Here is a 27,833-nt window from a genome sequence, read left to right as displayed (position 1 = left end):
GAGCTAAGTGAACTGTGACTTATTACAAACCAAACTGTGCGTGTATTATGTTGATAGCATTACAAAGGGCAAAGGTTGAAGAAAAGTAATAGAGTGCTGAAAATACCCCAAAAAAGGAACATTTTATACAGTATATGCCTCCAGTTCTGTTCCATCAGAATCCATTCGGAAAATATTTAAAGGGGCCAACGTCAATAAAAGCTCATCTGGCTACTGAAGATCTTCAAAAGAACTGACGTGTTAAGGCTTAATCCTCTGAACCATCCAGGCGGGGCGCCTGGGTGGCTCAGTGGGTTATGTGGCTGCCTTCCACTCAGGTCATGATCCCAGGGTACTGGGATGGAGCCCTGCATCTAGCTTCCCGCTGAGTGGGGAGCCTGCTTTTCCCTCTCTCTCTGCCTGTTGCTCTGCCTACTTGTGCTCTCTGTCAAATAAATTTTTAAAAAATCTTAAAAAGATAAAATAAAAAAAAAAAAAAAAAAAGAACTGACGTGTTAGAAAGGGGTCCTAAGTTTGGAGGTCACTCTGCTGGGAAGTCTGTTCCAACCCAACACAGGTTACCCTCCCCTTGGTAGGCCGGGACCGCCACGAAGCCTCGCGGGAGGCGGGGCTTGTGACGCCACAGAGACGTCCCGCCCCCTTACGTCGCGCACTGGGAGGCCAGAAGGTTTCTGGCGGGGCCGGCGCCATTTTGCCGGAGCCTGCGACCGAGTGGGAGTGGAGTGGAGCGGCCGTTGTTGCCGACTCTTTCCTCCTCCCCACGGTCCAGTCAGCGGTTGATTAGGCCATCGGCCCTCAAGCCGAGACTTGTCTCTTATTTAGTTCTGGGGAGCACCTGGCCGACATGAGTGATGTAGAGGAGAACAACTTCGAGGGCAGAGTGAGTACAAAGCCGCGGGAGCCGTCTTCGGCGGCGGCCCGATGCTCGGGGTTTCACGGGGACGAGCGCGGTCGGGCGGGGTTGCGGGGAGTCCTGCGGGGTCCCGCGGGGAGCAGCCTCTGGAGCCATCGCGGTTGTTTCCTTACATACCAAGATGGCTTCTGGGTTCCACTCTTTCCCCAAACACCGCGGATAACCCCTCTCCCCCTTTTTTGGAGACTGACTGATACCTGGACTCCTGGGTCCGATTCCCCCCCCCCCGCAGTGCGCCCTCCCTTCTCCCCACCCCTGAGGCTTCCTTATCTCTGTTCCGAGGAGTGGGTCCCAGTCGCGGTGGGGCGGGAGGAGACGGCAGGGAGTTCCCCTCCGGCCGGATAGTGGTAGGTGCTTCCTGCGGTGTTCTGGCGACCCCGAGCATCGTAGAGGGTCTCGGGGTCGAAACTGCGCGGGGCTGTTGTCCGGGCGGGGAGAAGCTGGCGTGGGACTAGCTGGGGCCTGTGTCTCCTTGGCTCTCTATTGCAGTGAGCGGCCGCGTCTCTGTTGGAACCGGCGGCGTTGCGTCTATAAAGGCGAAAGCCTTGAGGTTGAAGGTGGGACGAGCCTAATGAAGTGGTTAGTCAACGACCGCACCGACCCTTAAGCGTTCTTAAGACGAGAGCTGTGAGGGGAAAACTACGCAAGGAGCCCTTTTCCCTTAATGTCCCTTCTGCTTTCTTTTCACTTCAAAATGAATGTGGAAATGCTATAACGCCTGATTTTTTTCTAATTCCATGATGTTGGGTTTTTTTCTCTCTCCTTTATATCTCAACTTCTAATGCTTTTCTTCCTATGATCTTTCATCTAAAAACCACTTCTTTACAGGTTTTTACGGTAAACAAATCTTAATCTTACATAACTGAACAAATTTTGTGGCCCAGTATTTTAAAAATAGCTAGTCAGTTTTACACTGTTCTGTAATTGAAAATTACAGACCCCCTCCCATTTTTCTTCTCACCCCATCCACCTACAAAGGGAGCTCAAGGATTTCCATTATTCGGGGTCAGTAAATACAAGGATCACAAAGATATGTTATCCTCAGCCTAGATGTAGTAGAACATTGATAGTTGGAGTTCTACTTCTGAAGTTACCCTCCTGTAGTGGTAATTGGTGGAAGTGGGTTAGTATGAAATCCTGGAAAGAAAATCCCCAGGCAGCATGTTCTTGCTGTTGTGTTGGTATTCTAGTCACTAGGGGAAACGCATAAAAACACTTAAGGTGTGTGCTAGGATAGAATGAATTTTGTCTTTTTTAGAAGCTCATAATATAAATACTTGGAACCAGACAGTTAAATCAGAAGGTGGATTTAGGCTTTTGTTCTTTTTGAGGAAAAAGGTTTAAATGGGTTAGAAACGAAACTACTTTTTGATGCCTTTAAGATTGGATTTTTAAAATAAAATCTAAATCACAGATACAAGTGAGTAATTGAACCTGCTTTTTTCTTAGAATGAGGTGTCCATTGAGCAAAACTTTTTAAAAATCTTGTAATAAAAATATTTGGTGATTGCAAGCTGCTTGTTCTTGATCATGTGAGGAAGTTACGGAAAGAAATTTTTCTATCCATTAATATTTCCTTCCATTGACTTTAATACAGAAATTTATTTTTTTGGTAATGTTTGTTTTTATTTCGTTTGTGGGAAAGTGAAGAGTACTGCTATTTGGGACGTTGTTTTCCTTTTAAGTTTTTACGTCTTAATTAGTTTCAAGGAATGGGACAAGTTCTAGATAACTGTCACATTAACCACTTGAGAAAGCAATATATGTAAGATTCCTACCCAGTTTTATGCTAAAATGCATGTAGGCATTAATATTCTGTTAGTGAAAAAGGGGTTCTCAATCCCCCCTCTTACAGTGTTTATGGTCATGACAATATTTTTTGACAGGTGATACCTAAGTGTATTTTAATGCAAATGAACTCAGATTGAATACGCCTGTCCTTACCTGTCACATCTTTTTTTTTTTCTTTTGTAGGTTGGGGTAATTGTCTTTATTTGTAATTGGTTAAAGAATTAGAAGAATGCCAGAAGCTTTTCTGAAGTGTACTTTTTCATTTTTTTTTAATTGTTTCTTAATTTAATATTCACTAGTGCTTTTGGTTTTTAAACTACTGTGATTTCTTATCTGCTAACCACAAACCAGTTTTTTTAAAAAAAAATTTTATAGAATACGTTGTGTTATCTTTATATCTAAGTGTAATGACCATTTAGAGAGGCTCAAAACAGGATTCTTCTAATGATGTTTTGGAAGTTTTGTTTTTTTAAGTAGTTACACTTCAAATTTTATAACTAAAAGTAGAGGAAACATTGACAGGTCAGATTTCATTTGCTTTATTTATGGAATAAATAGTACATATTAACCCCATCTTACTGAAAAGAAACCTAGAATTAGAGGGTAATTTTCTAGAGACTGCAGAACACATTGAAGAAACAGGACTAATACTAATAGTTCTTATTTTTATAAGAACTATTATAACTACCCCACCATCAGTTCATTGATATATTTTCAAATGTACTACTTAGAATCATTTTACAAGGGTTGGAGTACTCACACCTTTTTAGAAATTAAAAACTGAGGCCTATAAGAACATGTAGCCAGGAGTCCGGTTTATAGGTCGGAGTCCATTGCTCACTGCACATATACACTTTGCTGTGTTTTGATTTTTTTTTTTTAAAGGAGCACACTATACTTCAGCATCTCAGACACATTAATAAGTGTTTGCTAAAAACTATAGATTATCTTTTCCATTGTAGAGGACTGGAGTAAAAGAACTTTAGGATAGAAAATTATAATTGGTTGAATTTTGTGATAAGTAATCCCAATAGTTAACCAATCAGAATTCCCTTCTGCCTGAAGTAAAACTGTATGAGCATCTGCCTTTTTAGTAAAAGTCAGGTGTTCTTGAGGGAAAAAACTTAAAGTCCAATTTGAGATGACTGACAGCTCATATCTGGGTAAAAGTAAGTATATAATCAAGTGATAGAATTAATAGGGAATTTAGAAAATGGAGTTGAGTAGTTTTGTGAGCTAGGAAAAGGGAATGCTTTACCTAATATGTAAAACTCACGTTGGATTTTATGGTTAGGGAATAGATTGATTGGATGGATATGACAGTGAAGAGATTGTTGGGGTAGTGAGAGGATAGATTTGCTAGATAGGCAGTCAGATAATGGAGTGTCTTTATTTCTAGATACAGGGATTTGGACTTAATCCGATATGCTGTAAGAAGGCGTATATGGATTCTTAATTCTGGGAGTGGCATAATGAAAGGACTTTAGTAAAGAACAGAAGAACTGGTACTAGAGGAGCAGCAAAGCATACTTGAACTATTTAAGGAAAGAAATTATGAAAACTCTAAACAGGACAGCAGTGGGATATGAAGAATGAGTGAGACATTTTCAAGGGATCCAGAAGAAGAGGGGTGCCTTTAAAATAAATAGGTTCATTAAAGGAATTTATTGGGTACATGTATATCAACTTAACAAAAATATTTTAAGTGGAAATCGTCTTTTGGAGCTGAAAGTGTGGCTGGCACTTGAGCTATAAATTTGCTTGTCATCATCATTAAAAGAATTGTTTGCTTCACACAACTTCAACTAAAATAGGATTTAGGTCTCAAAAAAATTGTAGTCTCCTTCATAGAAATTAAGGGAAATGGTGTTTAAGCTTTCCTTGTCATTTTATTTACCCTCTATCCCTAATTTGTTTTTCTAACCAATTTCAGAAAAATGTTAAGCCCAATTTTTTTTTCATACAGTGACCCATTGTTTTTAAGATTTTATTTATTTATTTGACAGAGAGAGATACCACAAGCAGGCAGAGACAGAGAGGGAACCAGGCTCCCCGCTGAGCAGAGAGCCTCCCAGGACTATAAGCCCAGGACCCAGGACCCCAAGACAGAGGCCCAACCCACTGAACCACCCAGGCGCCCCATGGCCCACTGTTTTTAATAGAGGTTTATGATTCTCGTGTAGGGATCCATCTTAACAATCCATAATTGTTATTGAAGAGGAAAAATAATACTTGTCTCCTATTCAGAGTTCTGGCATCTTGTAGCTAGAATATTTTTAAGCAACCCCTAGTGTTCCCCCTTCGTAATACATTAGATGGTTTGACTGAAGGACAGAAGTGTAAAGCAAAATACAGATTCCTCTGTACCCATTGGGAATTAAAATGTGTGTAAAGATATTTTGTTAAAGAATAGCAGAAATACGGGAAGCTTTTTTTCTTTCTGAAATCTGATTTGTAATAATGGGTGTGATGACTGTGCCATTCAAAACCCATCTTGGTTACTGACTTTAAAAAAACAAAACAAAACAAAAAACCTTAAACTAGGCTTTTAATTTTTCTGTTGATGAAATGTTAATAAATGTGAGGGTACAAATGAGGTTTACCCTCTCCCTTCCTTTAAAAAAAATATAAATAGAATCTCTGTTTTACAGATAAGAATGTCAGGTCAGCAGTTTAGCTTTTAAAAATACTTAGTTTCTTCAGTTTAATTTCATCTATCTCATCAAACTTACAAAAGGGTAAGACTTCCTTTCTCATGAGACTGACAGTATTAGACCCAAGACAACGTTGTCTTGGGTTTAATTTATTAAAGTTAAGTCCTATCATTTATGCAATTTTAATGCTTTTTTTATTGTCATTTTTTAAAGCAAAGAATTTGTAAACTTAGACATTTTAATGCTCAGACTTTAATATTTGAGACTCTTTCATTGAAGGGTGCTAATTTGCTTAATTTAAGTAGAAGGGGAGATTTTTAAAAGAAGTAGGGTTAACTAAATGTGCCTGCAGTGCAGATTTGTCATGGATGCTTAATGGTTTGTGCCATTCCTAAAATGAAAATAAAAAGTCCTGATAGCTGAAGGAATTTGAAGGGATTTAAATATTTAGGAATGAAAGTTGTAAAAAAAAATACAGATGGGCTTTGTTTATGGATTTATTTTTGTAAGTGAACTGAAATTATTAACCTATGGCATATGTAGTGTAACAAGTGTGAAATGGCCATCAATAATCAACATAATAACTTCCTAGAATCTTCCTAACAGTGTAAACCTTTTCTTTGATACTGTCGGTGGGTGCTCAGGCATCAAATTACTAACCCTGGGACCTTTGTAAAAGGTATATATTTGCATGCTAAATGAGTTAATACCGATTGTTATTTGTTGACCTTTGTAATAAATATAGCAGGACAGAAGTGCTGATGAGAAAATGGCAATGATCAGATGGGGAAACGAATCAGTAAACATTGTTTAAAAAAAAAAAAATTGAGAGGGGAATAATGAAAGGAAATGTGGTTTTTTTCCCCCTCTCTCCTTTAGGTTAATGTCATTATGTAGTTGTGTATAATCCTTGTTGTCTCATCATTTTCACCAAAAGTATAAGTGACTACAGCTGCCTGACCAATCTGAGGTAGAAGAAGTTACTTTCTTTCTTTAAATTAAGGCCCTGTAGTCTTTCTTATTCAAGATTCATAAATAGTCCCATGATATTAGAAGATGAGAACCCAAGTAGAAAGTTCTATAATTGGTTCTTAGTAAACAGTTTGCTTTTGGTTGTTACTCTTTGGCTTTTAATATAACTAAACTTTTTGGACATTACAGTTGATCATGATGTACAAGCTAGCTGGTTTATAAATCATTTAAAATTTGTATGAAAGATGATACAAGTTTTACAGGTAATTTCACAGTTGAGAATAATTTGAATTTGGTAATGTATGCGTCAGTGCCAATTCCTACGTAATTTCTTTAAGCATTTCCAAAATTATTTTAAACTTTAGAGAATGTAAAGACTGTTAGAATAACTGTGAGTCTTTGCAAAAGAAAAGACTGCTTTAACCTCACTTAGAATGCAGCATATAGATATTTTCTTTTTAAGGAATTGCTTTAATAGCAGTTATGGGTTAAGAAGAGAGTGGAAGTATTTCTTTTATAAGCTTAAAGAGTCCTTCATACTCAAGAACTGCTATTTATGCAGACTGAAATTAAAGAATTGGATAAACAGAAGTTTCCCCTAAATCCCCCAAAATGAAGTTCTTAGTACAGTAAATATTACAAGCTATTGGAGTAATTTAAGTACCTCTCCCCCATTGGGACATAAAATTTACCCAAATGCACTAATGTATTTACATTTTGAGAAAGTTTGTTTTAAAAGTTTGTGCTAGGGCGCCTGGGTGGCTCAGTGGGTTAAGCCGCTGCCTTCGGCTCAGGTCATGATCTCAGGGTCCTGGGATCGAGTCCCGCATCGGGCTCTCTGCTCGGCAGGGAGCCTGCTTCCTCCTCTCTCTCTCTGCCTGCCTCTCTGCCTACTTGTGATCTGTCTCTGTCAAATAAATAAATAAAATCTTTAAAAAAAAAAAAAAGTTTGTGCTATTACAGACGTGAATTTGTATAATCATGGCACTGTGACTTGGCATAGAATTTGCGTTGCCATAATAATAGAGTGGGTTACAATTTAACATTTATGTGTTATGTGTTTATTTTAATGGGGTTTAAGTACTAAGCATATATATTGTTGGAATTTTTTTCTTCCACCTATTATATGATATTAGCTGTATTAAAAGATAAGTCTTCAATTGTTTACTGTAGGAATTGTTCATGTTCTGCAACAATGTGTGCATATATCTAATAACCTTTGCCTTGATTGAAGGAATAGTGCACGGTTGTGGTTATTGACAGTGTGTAAAATGCAGCTGTATTTTAACACAGGTTGCTTGAATTGGATACGCTGTGGTACTTTCTTAGTATTCATGGTTAGCGTTTTGGTTTGTTTTTGTTTTTTGGGGGGTTTTTTTGGCTGTGTCCTTCAGCTACCACATGAGGTACCTTGATAATAAAGAATAGTTAAGGGACGCCTGGGTGGCTCAGTTGGTTAAGCAGCTGCCTTCGGCTCAGGTCATGATCCCAGGGTCCTGGGATCGAGTCCCACATCGGGCTCCTTGCTCGGCAGGGAGCCTGCTTCCCTCTGCCTCTGCCTGCCTCTTTGTCTGCCTGTGCTCGCTCGCTCGCTCTCCCTCTCTCTCTGGCAAATAAATAAATAAAATCTTAAAAAAAAAAAAAAAGAATAGTTAAGAGAACAAACATAACACCGTTTAAGCAGGTTGTACTGTGGGAACTTTCTGCCTGGCTTCTGGTTTATAATAGGTAAGGTAGACTGGAAGCCTGTTTGATTGTTGTTAAAAATGTAGATATGATTTGATTGAGTCAATCCGCCCATTTCAACTAGACAGCATATTTTTAAATGGTTGCTGGATCCACTTAATAATTTGCAGAATTTCTTGATGGGACAGCTTTAAGAGTAGGTTAAGTAGAGGGTATTGAAACAGGTAACACCCCTTCTTAGTATTTTATTTTTTTGTTTGGAATTTCAATTCAGTTTCCAAATTCTGAATAGTTTAATGCATTTCTTTGGAAAAAGTTGAAGTTATCATTTCGTAATGAAGACGAGGCAAAGGTAGAAAAGAATAATCTAGCATTTGTCCGTAAAGGACTTGTTGTACCTTGGTTTCTAATGCACAGCACAGTTTGGTGAAAATGGTACTCCCTTGGTACTAGGTTTTAAAAAACAAAGTTACTTAAAAGTGGCAAATATTCGTGTGACCATTTTTGTGTGCATGAAGACTTAACTACCAGTTCTTAGAATGATGGGGGGTTTTTTTTGTTTGTTTTGTTTTTTGTATTGCAGTAAAAATAATTCTGAAGAATTAGAAGTTTATTTTATGCTTTGTAGTTTATTCTTTGGGTTAAACTTACTGACAGGTATTGATTTATCTTTTTAGATAACTTTCTAAATTGTTTTTGGAAGTTAGAATGGTAGTGACAACTTCGTAATTAGGGGTTACAAAGGAGTTAAGACTATTTCTAAACCTTGAATGATTCCATGAAGAAATTTATGCAGATTCAGGTTTCCCTGGTATAAAAACTGAAGGATGACCACAAAGGAGGTATTAGGTATTTGTGACATCTTAATTATAAAAAGCAAGACTTTTTTTTAAAGTATCCTAATATCTTTTGAAAAGATACTCTGTTTTGTTTTTGAAAAGATAATCTTGAAAAGATACTCTTTGAAAAGATACTCTTAATGTTTTGTTAACCAAAAGGAAATTTTCATTTTTTCCAATGCGTTCCTATGCCAGAACTGAAAATTAAACTTTATAATTTAAGATGTTATTAAGTAGCCTTGTTTACATTAATTCCTAAGAAATGGCAATTTTCAACTGTTAAATTTATGAGGGAAGACTGGGACATTGAATGTACACACATTTGGACCATAACATTTTTATCGTGTACTAGAAAGTCTCATGAAAGCATTTAAGAATAAATCTTGAGTTTTAATATAAGACTTTGATTTATATATTTGTAAAAATCAAGGTTTTACAGTGTCATAGACTGCAAAGCATTCTGAAATATATGTATAACATAAGCTGTGGTGATGCTCATAGATACTGTTATATCAACTGCTGTTCAACAGTAGCATAAATGTTATACCGCAGGATCAGCTTTATAGAAGGGAAAGCTGAGAGAGGGGAAGATACTCTTCTCAGCTTAATGAACTAGCCTGTGTGATTCTTCAGTTACAAGCAAATTAGCCATTACTTTTTTTTTTTTAAGTACTGAATATGCTGCTTTTACAGTTTCCAGTTTTACAGTTTCAGTGAATGAAGAAGCCTGAATTGCTGTGCCTGCTCCAGGCATTTGTGAAGAAATTTAGGAGAATATCAGAGATGTGGTGAAAGACTTATTGTAGGTAGCTAAATGGGAAAGGTTGATATTAAACAGAAAGGTAGCTATATATTTCAGTTTTGTCTGCATCTGAAAAATAAATAGGCCTAACAGCGTTAGTACAGTTCTTGGTAAATAAGTCTTTCGACATTAAACTCAAAGTAGCAGGAAAGTCTTAAGAAAGCTGTGTGATAGGTAGTCCTGTGGCATAAATGAAAAATGGTGTGAAGTTGGGGTGATTGTTTACACTAATAATCAAGGCTCAAATGGACTGCCTGTCCTACTTTGGTCATAAATGCCTCATATACCTATCAAATTTATAAAGTCTCTTAATCAGTTTTAAGTCATTTGATTTGGAGAGTTTTCATTTATATCCAACTTTTTCAGAAGCCAGTCAATTTTCTGATATAGGATATAGTCATTGAAGGGAGTATGTATGTATGCATAACTGCATAAAATACACAAAACTATGATTGGAATTGGTGGGATCAAGAAGTAAAGACCATGATAACTAATTTTGTATTTTTGTATGTTATGATACTTCATGAATAATACAGAATATTAAAATGGCACAGTTGCAAAATTACATGTATTAGTAATTTACAAATCAAAGGGGAAATTTTAAGAATTTCATGCCCTCTTTTCCCCTTAGTTTTTTCTTTATGCTTCTTTTACATCAGAACATATGTTTCTGATTAGGGTGGAGTGTGCAAAGATAGTGGTCAAACATACTTGGAAAAAGATGTTAGTAATTTCATTAATTTAATTTTTTTACTTCTTTGAACCTCAGCATGTGTCCTATAATATATGAGTTTAGGTGGGTGTGTTCAAATTTCAGCCTAGAATGCTTCGCTTTAACTGTACCTTGGTATCTTAGCATGGCTTAGTGAAAGCTTATTTTAAGATGACTAAGAATCTTCAAGTTATAAGCTAAAACCTTAAGACATAGGTGGGGGGTGATTACAGTTAATGTTAGATTTATGCTTGGGTTAAGTATTTATATTAAAAATGTTCACATTTTAGGAACTAGGATGAAACATGAAAGGGGAGGAGGAGGGTGAAGAATATGGTAAAAACATTTAGAGAAATTCAGTAAATTCTCTTTAATTGTTAGAAACTAGACTTTGGACAATTTTAAAGATTATAAAATTGTTTTTTAATAAGCTAGTTATTTGCACTTTACCTGCTGGCTTTTCCATTTGATAGATAACATTCTGAACTCCAGCAGAGTTTTATAATCCCCACGTGCTTAAATATACTAAATGTTCTTTTTCCATTAAGGTTAATGTTCGTGAAGAAATTGAAGAGTTTTTTCCAAGAATGTGGAAGATAAATCAAGATAAAAGAAGGCTAATGAAAAGTATTAAAGATCAGAAAATTAAAATTGAATGGGGGAAAAAATTGAACAGAAGATTGGTCAGATAGAAGCACTTGAATATTTTTTTTAAGGCTATTTTGAATTGTTTGAATTGGGGAAGAATACACGAAGTATGAAAAATGAAAAACTCAATGAAGAATGAAGAGAAGTAGAAAGCAAGAGTGAAGTAGAATTAAAAGAATCTGGAAGAATGAATGGGTCCTAGGTTAAGTAAATGTATGGTTTATGTTCCAGTGTCTGTATGATCAAGTTGTAGATGAATTTGCATGATTTCTTAGTTAATAGAGAATTGGTGATCTGGTTCAAGTAGGGAATTATTGAGGACAGTTAGCAGTATTAACAATGGGTTATTAATGAGCTGAAATTTTTTCTGGAGGGTGTTGCCTAACCATTTGTTTTTCAGGAGCAATCAATATAATAATTACGGTACTTAAAATGTTAGGTGTTAGGCATCTACGTGACCAGTGCCATTTGTAATACTGTCTTCTTTGTTAGGAGTCTCGCTCTCAGTCAAAATCTCCAACGGGAACGCCTGCTCGTGTAAAATCGGAGAGCAGGTCAGGATCTCGTAGTCCATCAAGGGTTTCCAAACACTCAGAATCCCATTCTCGATCAAGATCAAAATCCAGGTAAGTGTCCTTAAAATAATACTTAAGATGCTTTCCTTGGACTTTTCAGGGCCATGTAGTTTTTACCAGGTTCCTTATTTTTGCTGTGTTTTATATAGATATTTCACAAAATCATGAAGTAATTTTTCTTAAACCCTAGAGTTTAGAAATAAATGTCCGGGGGGCACCTGGGCGACTCAGTCAGTTTAGCACCAACTCTTGGTTTCAGCATGGGATTATGATCTCAGAGTCTTGAGACTGGGCCCTGGATCAGACTCCACCTCAGCAGGAAGTCTGCTGCTCTCTCCCTCTCCCACTCATACACTTTCTCTCTCCCTTCCACCCCCAAATGAATAAATATATTTTTTAAAAAGGTGAAAGTTCCTGATAAAGATTTTTTTTATTTTTTAAAGATTTTACTTATTTATTTGATGGAGATCACAAGTAGGCAGAGAGGCAGGCAGAGAGAGAGGGGGAAGCAGCTACCCGCTGAGCAGAAAGCCCAGTGCAGGACTCGATCCCAGGACCTCGAGACCATGACCTGAGGTGAAGGAAGCGGCTTAACCCACTTGAGCCATCCAGGCACCCCCAGATAAAGATTTACATAAGGCAGAGTCTGGTCATCTTTTAGCCTGGTTAACCTATCAGTTACTAGCTATTAACATAAATTAAATGTTTTGATTAATTTAAATGTATTGGCACTGAAGATTGGAGTTTGATTTTATTTCAACAATATTTGTGCAACGAAAATGTAATTTTCTCCATCAGAGACTTAGCATGTAATTCAGTACAGAGAGCATTGATAGATCTATGTTGTATTAATTATCGAAATGATTTGAAAAGATTTCTCAAGATTCATATTCTAGCTATATCCTTTACCTGAAGATTGTGACTAAGTGTGTTCAGGGTGGAGCTGGCCAGATACAGCTGGGTGTATCTGGAGCCCCAATCTCTGGGTGATTCAGGAGCCCCTCCACTATCATTTCCACTGACAATAAAACTCCAGTGAACCACTGCAGAGTTCACTGTATCAGATGTTCAGGTGTACCGGGGTGGGTGAAAGACAGTTTTTAAAACAACCTGGACAGTTATTCAGTAAATCATAATTTTGTGATTAGGGACCTAATTTGTCTTTGTATGGAGTTTGCTTGCCAATGGAGCATGAGACCAAAGAATTGAAGGACTGTACTTGAGTCCACAGCTGTCTTTATCATATCCAGGATCCAACTTGATTTACTGACCACTCTAATTAAATCTACATGTGTAGAGTAACGCTGTGTTGAATTTGGGTATGCAAACAGAAATTAGCGTATTTTCATTTTAGTACCTTTGCATTGCTGCTCTCAGCCTAGAATTCTCTTCCCTGGTATATTCAGTAACTTGATTTATTCTCTGCCCAAGCATCACCTGAGAACATTAAAGAGCATGCATGCTCTTTTAAGTCGTTTTTCATAATGCTTACCACTATCTGATTTAGAGGAAAGTTAGCTACTCTTAAATGGTTTTTAATGTCTCATTTTTCATTACTAAATTAAAATAATAATTGATGGGGCACTTGGTGGCTCAGTTAAGCATCTACCTTTGGCTCAGGTTATAATCTCAGGGTCCTGGGATCAAGCCCTTTATCAGGGAAGCCTGCTTCTCCATCTGCCTCTGCCCCTCTCCTTGCTTGTGTGCTCTCTCTCTCAAATAAATAAATCTTGTAAAAAAATAAAAATAAAAATAACAATTGATATGTTAAATGAGAGGTTTTCTTGTTAATGTTTATCTTTTACATTGAGGCTATAAATTAGTGCTAAGGAAAATGGAACGTATCTAAAAGTATACTAAATCTGCTAGGAACCATATCTCCATGTCTTGCCAAGGGACCTTTGCTCTTGCCATTCCTAAAACACTTTGCCCTTATCTATCTAGTAAAATTTATGTCTCCCAGCATTATTGTTAGCCTTCTTTGTTTTGAATAATCTTCCCTTACTAATTTTATTCCCTTCACCTATGTGCTGTCTTTTTTAACTTTCTGGCCCTTAGCATGTATAACATTTATTAACATCTTAAACAAGTTATTTTGTAAGACTGTGATCACCAGTAGGGCTCCTAGGTTGCTCAGTTTGGTTAAGTGTCCAACTCTTGATCTCAGCTCAGGTCTTAATCTCAGGGTTGTGAGTTCAAGCCCCACATTAAAAACAAAAAACTGATCACTTCTGGTCAAGATGTTTATTAAGGATGGCTTACATGAACAGTAAATTAATTGTTGCAGTAAGGGGTGCATAGGTGGCTCAGTTGGTTAGGCATCTGCCTTCAGCTCAGGTCATGATCTCAGACTACTGGAATTGAGCTCAGCATTGGGTTCCTCGCTCAGAGAGCCCACTTCTCCCTCTGCCTCTTCACTCTCCTTGTGCTCTCTGTCCCTCTCAAATCTTTAAAAACAAAAAAGGAAAGACATTGTTGCATTAAGAGGCAAAGAAAATCAGTGACTGAAGTAGAGATAGGAGATGAACTAGGGAAGCAGCAGTGGAGGGTGGGTGAGGTGCTCTGGAAAGCTAGAAGAAATGAAGACTATTACATGGGCATTTAGGTTGTTGAATTAACTTAGCAGATGCTAGATTGCAGTGGGCTAAAGAAAGATTACAAAGGAAATGGTATTCATTTCCAGTGAAATGAATAGTGAAGGGAAGAAACAGTGAAGGGAATATAGAACTATATTGAGAAGATATGATGGTAAGAATCAAAGGATTTTACTGTGGTGGTAACAGTAGTTGGTGGTTTGTGTTGTCTTTGTTGTGGTAAGATACACATAAAATAACATCAGTCATTTTTAAGTGTACAGTTCAGTGGTAGTAAATATGTTCACATTGTGCAGGCATCACCACCATCTGTCCCCAGAGCTGTTTTCAACTTGTAAAACTGAAATTCTATGAACTGAAACCCACTAAACAGTGGCTCCTTGTTTTCCCCTCCTCCCAGCCCCTGGCAATCACCATTTTACTCTGTACGATTTTGCCTACCCTAAGAACTTTATGTATATAGTGTAATCACAGTATTTGTCTTTTGGTGACTGACTTGTCTCACTTAACATAATGTCCTCTGGTTTCATCCATGTCACAGAATACTGCAGGATTTCCTTAGGGCTAGTTTATATTTTACTTTTTAAAGAAGGTAGAGTTACAACATGTTTGTAATGTAAAGTGAAGAGAGTGTAGAAGGGATAGACTAACAACATGATGATTGTAGTGATTAAGAGAACAAGAGGAAGAATATTCTTTGCTCAGAAGGGAACTGGGATACATGTGTAGATCCTTGTCATTAGCCATCTTGTTTCAGTATTTTTACCTAAATGTATTTCTCTCAAAGGTCGAGATCAAGGAGGCATTCTCATAGACGTTACACTCGATCCAGATCCCATTCTCATTCTCATAGGAGACGATCTCGAAGTAGGTCATACACACCAGAATACCGGCGTCGAAGAAGCCGAAGTCATTCTCCAATGTCTAACCGGAGAAGACATACAGGCAGCAGGGTTTGTGGTTTATGAAAATTACTGAAAACTTTGTCTCTGTGTGTTTAGTCATAACATAATATCTTACTTTCATGAGATTAGACCATTATTTTAAAGTGCTACTGCAAGGGTACCTGGCTGGCTCAGTCAGTGGAGCATGTGGCTCTTGATCTCAAGGTTATATATCTGAGACCCTCACTGGGTGTAGAGATTACTTGGGAAATAAAAAATAAAGTGGTACTCCAGAAACATCATTAATTGTATGAATCTTGTTTGTATACATTTAAATATATTTTCTTAACTTTTGAGTAGTTAAAAGAAATTTAGGGGGAATACATGTTCTGAGAATTAAGATCAAAAGCATAAACTGAGTTGAGAATATTGAGATGAAAAAGTCTTGGTGGGGATTAAGGGAAGCTGACAAGAAATACATGTAGTAATAACAGCTAACACATACTGAGCACTATGCAGTTCAGTACATTTAATGGATAAGAGTCTAGGACATGGGACACTGAGGTTTGGTTTTTGGCCAACTGGCAGAGCCCAGGTTTCAGCCAGCCTGCTTGGCTCTTAAAGTTCCTGTGCTTAACTGCTGTAGGGTGCTTTTCCACCATATGATTTTGAATTACTTAACTCTGATGGAGCCTGCTATTTCATGGTGTTTTGAAATATGTACATAGATTTTTCAAATCTGTTTAGTGGGAAGTTTGAAGGAATACCCTTGGTAAGAATGAAAATGGAGGAAAGTCTTAATCAGCAATTATAAAGTCCCTATTAAGTGTAAATCTGTAAGCTAGAAAACATTTGAATAAACCATAAATATGGCTTTAAACTACGGTAGATTCTTAGGATACATTCTGAAAATTGCTGGACTAGAAAGGTGGGGATGTTTTTATTCAGGCTCCAATGGCAGTATACTCCAAAGAGGGCCTGAGTGTACTGTGAACTGTAAAAATATAGCTCGTCGGTTTTTTTCCTCTTAAATTCTTCTTTCCCAAGGGACTTGAAATAGTATAGTCTTTGTGTATTAGAGGAGTGTTCTAAGCAAAGTATTTCTATGTTTATTAATTTCTGTTTCAATCTGGAGCTTGAAATTAAATCACATCTTTTTCACCAGGCAAATCCAGATCCCAACACTTGTCTTGGAGTGTTTGGCCTCAGTTTATACACAACAGAGAGAGATCTTCGTGAAGTATTTTCTCGATATGGACCATTGAGTGGTGTCAATGTGGTTTATGATCAGCGAACTGGTCGGTCACGAGGATTTGCTTTTGTTTATTTTGAAAGAATAGATGACTCAAAGGAGGTAATTTTGTTTTTATAATTTTAGAATTTTTCAATTTGAAATTTTTCTGATGTGCATGATTATATTGTTAAAAGTTGACTAATAGTCTCCCAGTTTTATAACCTGTTCTCTTTCATTCCCTAACCTGAGTTTGGTTCAAACTCTTCCTTTTAGCACCATCTGGGTGGCTTAGTAGGTTAAGCATCTGCCTTCAGTTCAGATCATTATCCCAGGTGGGATCGAGCCCCTCCTCAGGCTCCTTGCTCAGTGGGGAGCCTGCTTCTCTCTCTCCCTGTCACTCCCCCTGCTTGTGCACGTGCACACTCTTTCTGTCAAATAAATAAAATCTTTAATTTTTTTTTTAAAGATTTTATTTATGTGAAAGAAATAGAGAAAGCAGAAACAGGGAGGAGAGGGCTCAATCCCAAGACGCTGAGATCACGACCTGAGCTGAGCTGAAGGGAGACACTTAACCAACTGAGCCCCCAAGCATCCCTAAATAAAATCTTTAAAAAAAAATGGTCCCTGGGTGGCTTAGTGGGTTTAGCCTCTGCATTCGGCTCAGTTCCTGGTCTCGAGCCCTGAGTCAGGGTCCCTGCTCAGCGGGTAGCCTGCTTCCACCTCTCTCTCTGCCTGCCTGAGGGCCTACTTTTGATCTCACTGCCAAATCAATCAGTCAATCTTAAAAAACAAAAACGGGCCTTTTGCCTCGTTGCATCCGAGAGAGCAAGATGGGTCACCAGCAGCTCTACTGGAGCCATCCAAGGAAATTTGGCCAGGGTTCTCGTTCTTGCCGCGTCTGCTCAAATCGGCACGGTCTGATCCAAAAATACGGCCTCAATATGTGCCGCCAGTGTTTCTGTCAGTATGCGAAGGATATAGGCTTCATTAAGTTGGATTAAGTGAACTTCCTTGAATGGGTCATCCAAGATACCTACCTGCAGATAACCAAGATATCTACCTTAATGCCAGCTCATTGTATATAAAATAAAAATCCTCAAATTATGAGTGCAAAAAAAAAAAAAAAAATTTCCTTTCATTGTTAAATTGGAAATTGCCAGTTTCCCTTTCCAACTAATATTTTCTGGTATAGGCATATCCTGATTGAAATCTGGCTTTGTAAACAGAAGTATATGTGTTTGAGTCAATGGAAAAAGTAAAGTATATAAATGTCCTCTTTTGGGGCGCCTGGGTGGCTCAGTGGGTTGGGTCTCTGCCTTCAGCTCCAGTCATGATCTCAGGATCCTGGAATCGAGCCCCACATCAGGCTCTCTGCTCAGTGGGGAGCCTGCTTCCCCATCTCTCTCTGCCTACTTGTGATCTCTCTCTCTCAAATAAGTAAAATCTTAATTAAAAAAAAAAAAAAAGTCCTCTTTTGACTAAACCTTACTCCTATTCCAAGCAGATGATTAAGCTAACTTTTTAGAAATTATATGAGATTTTGGAGTGCCTGACTGGCTCAGTTGGTGGAGTGTGTGACTTAATCTCAGGATTGTGAGTTCAAGCCCTGTGCTGGGTGTAGAAATTACTTAAAATATTTTTTAAATTAAAAAAATTATTTGTTTGATCTGCTTAATTTTGTATAGAATAAGCTCCCCATGTATAGATAAAGAGCTTTGTTTTTCTATTTTCATATTCATCTGTCATTTTGTTCTTTAAAATATACATAGAATTGTTTCGGGTTGTTTCGTTTTAAGATTTGATTTGAGAGAGAGCATAGTGGGAGAAGGAGAGAATCTCGAGAAGGCTCTGTGCTGAGCCCCAAGCGGGGTTCCTTATCGCAACACTGAGATCGTGACCTGAGCCAAAATCAACAGTCAGACACTTAACCAGCCGAGCCACCCAATCGCCCCTGAAGCTGTGCTGCTTTAATGTATTAGATACTGGATTATAAAGAGAGCAGTAGGCTTGCTTTCGCTATACTAAAGTTCATAGTGATTGGGTTAGAAAATTCCATTTTAAGGAATTTGAAGCTCGTTGTTAAAGTTTTATCAAACCCTTTTTGGGGCACCTGGGTGGCTCAGTTGGTTAAATATCCCAGTCATTGATCTCAGCTCATGTGTTGATCTCAGGGTCATGAATTCAGGCCCCATATTGGGCTCCATTACTTTAAAAAAGTAAGTGTTGTTGTTTTTGTTGTTTCAATCAAATTTTAATAAATGGCAGGGCACCTGGCTGGCCCAGTTGATAGAGCATGCAACTTTTGATTTCAGGGTAGTGAATTTGAGCCCCACATTGGGCATAGAGCTTACTTTTAAAAAACAAACAGACAGGGACGCCTGGGTGGCTCAGTTGGTTGGACGACTGCCTTCGGCTCAGGGCGTGATCCTGGAGTCCCGGGATCGAGTCCCACATCGGGCTCCCAGCTCCATGGGGAGTCTGCTTCGCTCTCTGACCTTCTCCTTGCTCATGCTCTCTCTCACTGTCTCTCTCTCTCAAATAAATAAATAAAATCTTTAAAAAATAAAAATAAAAAACAAACAAAAAACCTAATAAATGGCAAATGTACCATTTTACATGTGATAGTAGTTGGTAATTGATCTGTGCATCAAGAGCATTTGATTGCAACACAGTCAGTCATTATAAAAGCATATCTGGGGTGCCTGGGTGGCTCAGTGTAAAGCTTCTGCTTTTGGCTCAGGTCATTATCCCAGGGTCCTGGGATTGAGCCCCAAGTCAGGCTCCCTGCTCAGCAGGGAGTCTGCTTCTCCCTCTGCCCCTCGTATGCGCTCTCTCTCTCTCTCTCTTTTTTTTTTTTTTTAAGATTTTATTTATTTATTTGACAGTGAGAGAGAGCGATCACAAGTAGGCAGAGAAGCAGACAGAGAGAGGAGGAGGAAGCAAGCTCCCTGCTGAGCAGGGAGCCCGATACGGGCCTCGATCCCAGGACCCTGAAACCATGACCTGAGCGGAAGGCATAGGCTTAACCCACTGAGCCACCCAGGCGCCCTGCTCTCTCTCTCTCTTTTGTTTGCTTTCTCTCTCAAATAAAATCTTTTAAAAAAAAAAAAAAGAGAGAGAATAGATAGTAAAAGTTATCATATCTTTCAAAAATAGTAGATGCTAGTGGATGGAGGCCAGGAATGATGCCAAAAATCAAAATGTACAGGATAGCCACCCAGAATAAAGAATTAGCAGTCCAAAAATATCAATAATGTTGGAGGTTGAAAAACCCCAGATAATTGTGACAAAATAACACTCCAGGTTGTAAGTCATTTATGTAATAGACATTCTAATTAGCATTCTCTAAATTTACTTATTTATTTGAGAGAGACCATGTATATGCATGAGCTGGGAACTGAGAGAAAATCCTAAGCAGGCTCCTTGCCCAGTGCAGAGCCCAGTGTGGGGCTTGATCTCACACCCTGGGATCATAACTTGAGCCAAAATCAAGAGCTGGGACACATCAGCCCACTGAGCTATCCACTTCCCCCTATCAAATATTATGACTTATTTTGGTTACATATTTGTCATTTATTTCTCTTCTCAATTAAGAGATACAGGTTTCAATTTTAAAAATAGTAAGATATCTGATGTGAAGTATAAAACAATACCACAATTAGATTTTTTTTTAAAGATTTTATTTATTTATTTGAGAAAGAGAGACACCACAAGCACAGGGGGTAGGGGTTGGCAGGGAGGGGAAGCAGGCTCCCTGCTCTTGATCCCAGGACCCTGGGATTGTGACCTGAACCGAAGGCAGATGCCTAACCAACTGAACCACTTAGGCACCCCAAGATTTTTTTCTTTTTTTTAAGATTTTATTTATTTATTTGACAGAGACACAGCAAGAGAGAAAACACAAGCAGAGGGAGTGGGAGAGGGAGAAGCAGGCTTCCTGCCAAGCAGGGAGCCCAATGCAGGGCTTGATCCCAGGACCCTGGGATCATGACCCAACCCAAAGGTAGATGCCTAATGACTGAGCCACCCAGGCGCCCCAAGATTTTTTTTTTTTTTTTTAAAGATTTTATTTATTTATTTGACAGAGAGATCACAAGCAGATGGAGAGGCAGGCAGAGAGGGAGATAGAGGGAAGCAGGCTCCCTGCTGAGCAGAGAGCCCGATGTGGGACTCGATCCCAGGATCCCGAGATCATGACCTGAGCCGAAGGCAGTGGCTCAACCCACTGAGCCACCCAGGCGCCCCAAGATGTTTTTTTTAATACAAAATTTGTTAAGAAATTTGTCCTAGCTCTTGAGTCCTCCCGTAACCACCCTGTCAGATTTGTTTCTTTATAAAATAAAATGAAAATGGCAATTTTACTTTAATTCCAAGGAACTTGCAAATGTGGTAGAGTAGTTGGAGTTACTATCCCATTTATTGGTATTCATGCTGAAGGACAGAGTGATAGGGGATGTGAGTGCAGATTTAAAGACAGGAGCACTTATTGGCAGGTTTAGAAGTTCTTTTATATTTGGAGTTCACTAGATGGCAGTGTGTTACCTAAGGAATGGTTTTTTGCTAACCTAGACTTCGTCCCCTGAATTGCAGTTTCTGCTTGGAGTTGCCTAGACTTGAGTTGCCCAACTTGTATGTTTCTTTCTCAGTAGCTGCCCCCCAGTCTTTCAGCAGAGGCGTGTTTAAATAAGTGTGTGTGTGCACATAAGAAAACAATGCTGTTGACATGCATAAGCAAGGATTTGCATGTAAAATCCTGGCCCTTGTTTGGGAAAGAAGTTTAGAGAATTTTAATTTTTTAAATTTCAGGTGGAAAATGTGTTAAATTTGTTGCAGTTTTAGTAGTTTCTCATTAGTGAATTATGCATGACTTTCTGTACCTATTCTCCTTTAAAGGCTATGGAAAGGGCAAATGGAATGGAGTTGGATGGTAGAAGAATTCGAGTGGATTATTCTATTACCAAGAGAGCGCACACACCTACACCTGGCATCTACATGGGCAGACCAACTCAGTAAGATTTCAGATTTTTTAAGCTAAACTAAAAGCCATAAATTCACCAGAAATGTATGCAGACTTTTGATTAATCAAAAGATAAAATTATTTTTTTTCCTATAAATAAGAATCAAAGTTATTTAATTTGTGTATATTCTTACATCTGTTTGAGGAGAGGGACAAATTTAAACTGTCAAAGTCATTCCTGGCTCTTTCCTTGGTGCTATACAAATAGAAAAATTATTAAATACTAGAAAAATGGTGTATGCTTTTAAGTATTCTCTTTCTATACTTAATGTGACTTTGGAAGCCTTGTGGATAGGGAAGAGTTTTACTCTTCAGGGGGTGTATTTATTTGTTTGTTTTTGTTGTTGTTGTTGTTGTTTTTTGACAGATCACAAGTAAGCAGAGGGGCGGGGCGGGGCAGAGCAGGCTCCCTGCTGAGCAGAGAGCCCAATGTGGGCCTCAATCCCAGAACCCTGAGATCTTTTTTTTTTTTTTTAAGATTTTATTTATTTATTTGACAGAGATTACAAGTAGGCAGAGAGGCAGTCAGAGAGAGGAGGAAGCAGGCTCCCCGCTGAGCAGAGAGCAGGACCCTGGGATCATGACCTGAGCCGAAGGCAGAGGCTTTAACCCACTGAGCCACCCAGGCGTCATGTCTGTTTTGTTTTGTTTTTTTTTAAGCCAGTTTTCAAATCATGCAGAAAATAGAGGCTTTTATAAATTTTTTTTTATATAAGACAACTGAAGAAAGTTGTTTTGTTTTGTTTTTAATTTATTTAACAGAGATCACAAGTAGGCAGAAAGGCAGAGAGAGGGGGATGCAGGCTCCCCAGTGAGCAGAGAGCCTGATGCGTGGCTCGATCCTGAGATCCTGAGATCATGACCTGAGCTGAAGGCAGAGGCTCAACCCACTGAACCACCCAGGCGCCCCTAAAGAAAGTATTTCTTAAAAGTGAAAGGGGGGGAGTGAAAGAGGGAGAGGGGAACCTGGATGGCTCAGTTGGTTAAGCCTTTGCCTTTCAGCTCAGGTCATGATCTCAGAATCCCGGGATCGAGCCCCGCTTCGGGCTCTCTGCTCAGCTGGAGCCTGCATCCCCCTCTTTCTCTGCCTGCCTCTCTGCCTACTTGTGATCTCTCTCTATCAAATAAAGAAAAATTTTTTTAAAAGGTCGCCTGGGGGGCTCAGTGGGTTAAAGCCTCTGCCTTTGGCTCAGGTCATGATCCCAGGGTCCTGATCGAGCCCTGCACCGGGCTCTCTGCTCATCGGGGAGCCTGCTTCCCTTCCTCTCTCTCTGCCTGCCTCTCTGCCTACTTGTGTCTACTACTACTGTCTGTCCAATGGATGAATGAAATCTTTTCTAAAAAGGGGGGGGGTGAGGCGCCTGGGTGGCTTAGTCGTTAAGCGTCTGCCTTCAGCTCGGGTCATGATCCCAGGGTCCTGGGATGGAGGCCTACATCGGGCTCCTTGCTCAGTGAGAAGCCTGCTTCTCCCTCTCCCACTCCCTGCTTGTGTTCCCTCTCTCTCTGTCAAATAAATAAAATCTTTGAAAGAAAGAAAGGAGTATAGGCGTTCAGTTACTTTGAAACCTTCTTGGGGAAAATGTAAGATTTGGTCAGAAAAGCCTACAAAAACTAAAGTGAAAATACTGTCCCTGTGATTAGGAGTTGGGAAAAATTACAGGATAAAGTGCTTAAGGGTTTAAATTTACTGCGGAAGATTTAAAACCAGAGCTTGAAATTATTTTAGGGCTGGGCCTCAGTGTAAGGTAGTTAATTCTGCTGTTCAGGGTTGTTAACCTTTTTAAGTGCTTGATGTTTATTGTTTTTGAATTAGTCATCACTCACATCTTAGCATTTTGGTACTATTTCCCAGCACCATATTTCATTTCTGCTTCTTGAAAAGAAAAGGTCCTCCTGATTTGGGTAGTGCATTAATAAAAGAACAGTTTATAGTTTGAGAGTTTTCTGAAATCATTCCTGTTTTTTTATGTAATGAATAGGAAACCAAAGCAGAATAATACCCTGGGAGTCAGCAAAGCGAGACATGGGGGTCACTGACTTGAAAAGAGTGGTTCTTTCTCCCTTATCCTCCTGCCTCCCTCAATTTTGGTTAAGTACCAGTTGTTATTAAATGAAACTGGAAAATAATCACATTGATGTAAAAATTTTTACATTTTTCTGTAGTAGTGGCGGTGGCGGTGGTGGAGGTGGTGGTGGAGGTGGAGGAGGTGGCAGGCGTCGAGATTCTTACTATGATAGAGGATATGATCGTGGATATGACAGATATGAAGACTACGATTACCGGTACAGGTAATATTTTAATTTGTAGTTTCTGTTCTAAATTAGATAGTAGTTGTATTATTTGGCACTTTTGTGTTTCATACATATTAATAAAAATTTTTAAAAATAGATTATGGTTTCTTGAGAAAGTAGAGGAAGATGATTTTCTCAAGATTGAGAAAGGTTGATTGTCTGTTTTTGCCCAGTATTTTGCTGTACCATATGCTTGCTGTTCTAGTATTAACTGGTACAAAGAGAATGTAATAGTATTTGAATGATGGGGAATCTTTATTTCCACCTGCCTCAATGGAGTGATTTTGTGGTATGCTAAATAATCTTTTATTTCCTGCAGAAGAAGATCACCTTCTCCTTACTATAGTCGGTACAGATCACGGTCAAGATCTCGTTCCTACAGCCCAAGTACGTATACTTTTATTTTGTAGCATTAAGAGGCATTTGTAATTAATGGTTTATTTTAGAAAATTAGGGTAAATGGAGATTATTGATAGCTGGACAAAAAATAGACAAGTCAAACTGTAATTGTCATTTTGACTTTTGTTTTTTGCTCTCTTTCAGGACGCTATTGATACACAGAATGGTTGCAGATGAGGACATCTTTTTCTTTCTGTGTGTGTGTGTGTGTGTGTGTGTGTGTGTGTGTGTGTGTTGGTTTGGTTTGCTTTTGGGTTTTTTGTTTGGTTTGGTTTGGTTTTGGGTCTTGGGTTTGTTTTTTGTTTAATTCTGGATTTCCCCAAGCTTCTAATCCTTACTTCTTAAAAAGAACTCTTAAAAAAAGTCTTCGGTTTATTCACCATCTACACTTTGTCAGTTGTATTGCTGTTTCCACCCCTTAAAGATGTAAGTGTTGTCATTTTGAGTAGTTAAACATCTTAAGTAAAAAAAAGGAACCCCCAATGTTAGGCTTTGTAAACGATTTTTTTCCTTTTTTTCTTTTTCTTTCTTTTTTTCCTTTTCTTTTTTTTTGCTTTCCTTTGCTTTTACAGAAAATTAACTCCTGGCTAATCAAATGAGGAAAGAAATGATCTTTTTAAAGCTTCTTTTGTGTTAGGTATTATATTAGACATTATACTAGAGACCTCCATTTACGACGAACTCCTTTTTTAACTTTCTTTTGGGGAAGGTAGTAACACATAAAGTAGTTCAGTCATGTCAAGTTTGTCTGGGGTGGCATGGAGCAGTCAAATAGTTGAGTGTAGAAAGTTTGAAGCTATATAAGAAAACACTTTGTTCATTTCTTTGGAAGAACGAAATTTTTGAATCCTAAAAATTACGTCATATTTTTAAGAGATGAAAGCTTGTGGACTCCTACAAAACATGTTGTATTTAAAATACATCTGTTAAGACTTAAAGTGTGATGTTTGTGTTGAATTTATTGAAATTTAAGTATTCCCTTAATCAGTGAAGGACAACTATTATTTATTACTTAGAGCAATTGTATACTTTGCTGTTAGAAATTTTTGTATGGGGACAATGGTTAAGCAGGCTATTATTGTATAGTATAGAGTCCTTTAGAAGATACGTGTGAGGAAAAGTAGTCTCCTTTCAAATAAAGGTTAATATGTTTGAAAATGGGACTGTTTCTTTATTGTGGTAGAATGAGAAAAATATATATATAACTTATATAACTGGATTGATTCGGGAACCAGTCCTTTTCCTGATATTTTTGCTTATACCCAATGTAATTCTCTTAATCTTTAAAAATCCTTGTTTTGGGGGCACCTGGGTGGCTCAGTGAGTTAAGCCGCTGCCTTTGGCTCAGGTCATGATCTCAGGGTCCTGGGATCAAGTCCCGCATCAGGCTGTCTTCTCAGCAGGGGGCCTGCTTCACTTCCTCTCTGCCTGCCTCTCTGCCTACTTGTGATGTCTCTCTGTCAAATAAATAAAATCTTTAAAAAAAAAAAAACAAAACTCCTTGTTTTGGGGCACCTGGGTGGTTCATGTGGTTAAGCATCTACATTTGGCTCAGGTCCTTATCCCAGGGTGCTGGGATTGAGCCCCACCGCATGGGGTTCCCTGCTCATCAGGGAGTCCTCTTCTGCCTCTCCCTCTGCCCCTCTCCCTGCTCAGGTGTGCATGCACACTCTCTCAACTAAAATCTTTGGAAAAATATTAAAAATCCTTGTTTTTCTTTCCTCCCCTTTTCTTTTTTCTTTTTCTTTTCTTTTTTTTTTTTTAAGATTTTACTTATTTGGGGCACCTGGGTGGCTCATTGAGTTAAAGCCTCTGCCTTCAGCTCAGTTCATGATCCCAGGGTCCTGGGATCGAGCCCCACATCAGGCTCCTCTGCTCAGCAGGGAGCCTGCTTCCCTTCTCTCTCTGCCTGCCTCTCTGCGTACCTGTGATCTCTGTTAAATAAATAAAATCTTTAAAAAAAAAAAAAGATTTTATTTGAGAGAGAGAGCACAAGCAGGGAGAATGGCAGGGAAAGGGAGAAGCAGGCTCCTCATGGAGCAGAGAGCCTATCGTAGGGCTTGAACCCAGGGTCCTGGAATCATGACCCCGGTTAAAGACAGACGCTCAGCTGACTGAGCTCCGAGACACCCCTACGCCTCCCTTCTGTCAGCTTTGTTGTCGATACTGAGAATGTTCAGTACCAGGCATCATGGTGAACTAAAGGTAAATAATAAGTTTATGTCTTTAAGAAGTCCCCACTCTGGGCGACTGGGTGGCTCAGTCGGTTGAACGTCTCCCTTTGGCTCCGGTCATGATCCCAGGGTCCTGGGATCGGGGACCATGTTGGGCTCCCTGCTTAGTGGGGAGCCTGCTTCTTCCTCCCTTACTCCCCCGTGTGCATGAGTGCTGTCTCTCTCTGTGTCAAATGAATAAATTCTTTAAAAAAGCCCACAGTGTAATAGAAAACATACTGTGACAACTCTAATGTAATGTAAGGTAAGGAAGGTAATGTAATGTAAGGTGTTTTAGTAAAAGAGGTGGGTTGTTTCAGGTGACTTTTATAAAAGAGTGTAGGAGCTCCTTTGTTTTCTCCCTCAAAGCTATGGGGAAAGAAATTATTATCTATGTAATAGACTGATGGGATTATTATAATTGTGAAATTAAAGTACCTCAGGTGTCTTTCTTTTTATTTATTTACTTTTTATTTAGAGAGCAGGGTGAGGGGCAAAGGTAGAGGGAGGAAGAATATCAGACTCCTCACTGAGCTCAGAGCCTGGCACTTGGCTCAATTTCATGACCCAAAGATCATGACTTGAGCCAAAATCAAGAGTCAGATGCTTAACCAACACAGCTATCCAGGCACGCCCCCCCCCCTTTTTTTTTAAGATTCTCTTTTTGGGGCACTTGGGTGACTCAGCCAGTTAAGTGTCTGCCTTTGACTCAGGTCATGATCCCCGGGGTTGGGGTCAGGGCTTGGGTTCCTTGTTCAGTGGAACCTCTTCTCCCTCTGCCTGTCACTCCCTGCTTGTGCACTCACTCACTCTGTCAAATAAATATTTTAATTTAGCAAAGGGGGGAGGGAGCCTTGTCGATATCTGGAGGAACATGTTAAATATAGGGGACAGCAAATATAATGGCCTTACAGCACTAGAATACCTGAAATGTTGGAGAGAAAGGCGGCCTGAGAGGACAAAGGTAATAACCAAGGGCTGGATGTTGCTGGGGAAAGAGGAAGAGGTTGGGAAGTGTGGCTTCAGCAGTCAAGAGGTAAATGCCTTTATAGAAAGGGGAACTGCTATCAGAAGTCGTTGTATATGTGTAATGTTATGTATTAGATACTAGGATAGATACTAGGCTTAAGAACTTTAAAGACTAGATGTGTTAAATTGTGTGAATGTCCACACTAGGTGAGCCTATTTAAAAAAAAAAAAAAAGTCGTCTTTTGGTGTGTGAATTTTCTATTTCCCACACAAGTAATTCAAAATTAATTGGATTAAACAGTCAAAAACAGTGCATTTTTGTATTATGAAATACACATTGAAAGGTAAGATGAGAAATATACCATATATGGGAGTCATGAATACAGAAAACAAGGAAACTAACTTCCAAGAAAGAAAACATGGGCAAGTGGAATAACAAGCTTTGCCAATTTAACCTCCCACCAACAGTTTAAGAGAGGGAGGTCTTTTCCTGAAACAAAAAGTGTTAGTGTTAGATTTTAGTAAAGGAAAATAAGATATACTCTTCATTATTTACAGCACAAAATTGTTTGAAGATGAAATTAAGGTAACACTTTACAAAAACTGTATGACAAGATAAAAAGAGCTAATGGAAGAACT

General features: G+C 38.8%; 2 protein-coding genes across 2 annotated transcripts; both read left to right on the top strand.

The window, feature by feature from the left end:
* The first annotated feature begins 657 nt into the window (after positions 1 to 657).
* Positions 658 to 25,170, top strand: TRA2A (transformer 2 alpha homolog). Its single transcript, XM_044246219.1, has 8 exons — positions 658 to 880; positions 11,510 to 11,643; positions 14,974 to 15,139; positions 16,236 to 16,424; positions 21,198 to 21,313; positions 23,485 to 23,610; positions 23,933 to 24,000; positions 24,157 to 25,170. Exons 1-8 carry the CDS (start codon positions 845 to 847, stop codon positions 24,165 to 24,167), a joined length of 846 nt encoding a protein of 281 aa, XP_044102154.1. The 5' UTR covers positions 658 to 844; the 3' UTR covers positions 24,168 to 25,170.
* On the top strand, positions 17,105 to 17,394 carry LOC122904907 (40S ribosomal protein S29-like). Its single transcript, XM_044246220.1, has one exon. The coding sequence runs from the start codon at positions 17,135 to 17,137 to the stop codon at positions 17,303 to 17,305; it is 171 nt and encodes a 56-aa protein (XP_044102155.1). The 5' UTR covers positions 17,105 to 17,134; the 3' UTR covers positions 17,306 to 17,394.
* Positions 25,171 to 27,833: the final 2,663 nt, after the last annotated feature.

The sequence above is a fragment of the Neovison vison genome, chromosome 4 (genome assembly GCF_020171115.1).
Source record: "Neovison vison isolate M4711 chromosome 4, ASM_NN_V1, whole genome shotgun sequence".
In the NCBI taxonomy this organism is placed as follows: domain Eukaryota; kingdom Metazoa; phylum Chordata; class Mammalia; order Carnivora; family Mustelidae; genus Neogale; species Neogale vison.
The sequence above is the reverse complement of the archived record's forward strand: the minus strand, read 5'-3'. Positions and strand labels throughout refer to the sequence as shown.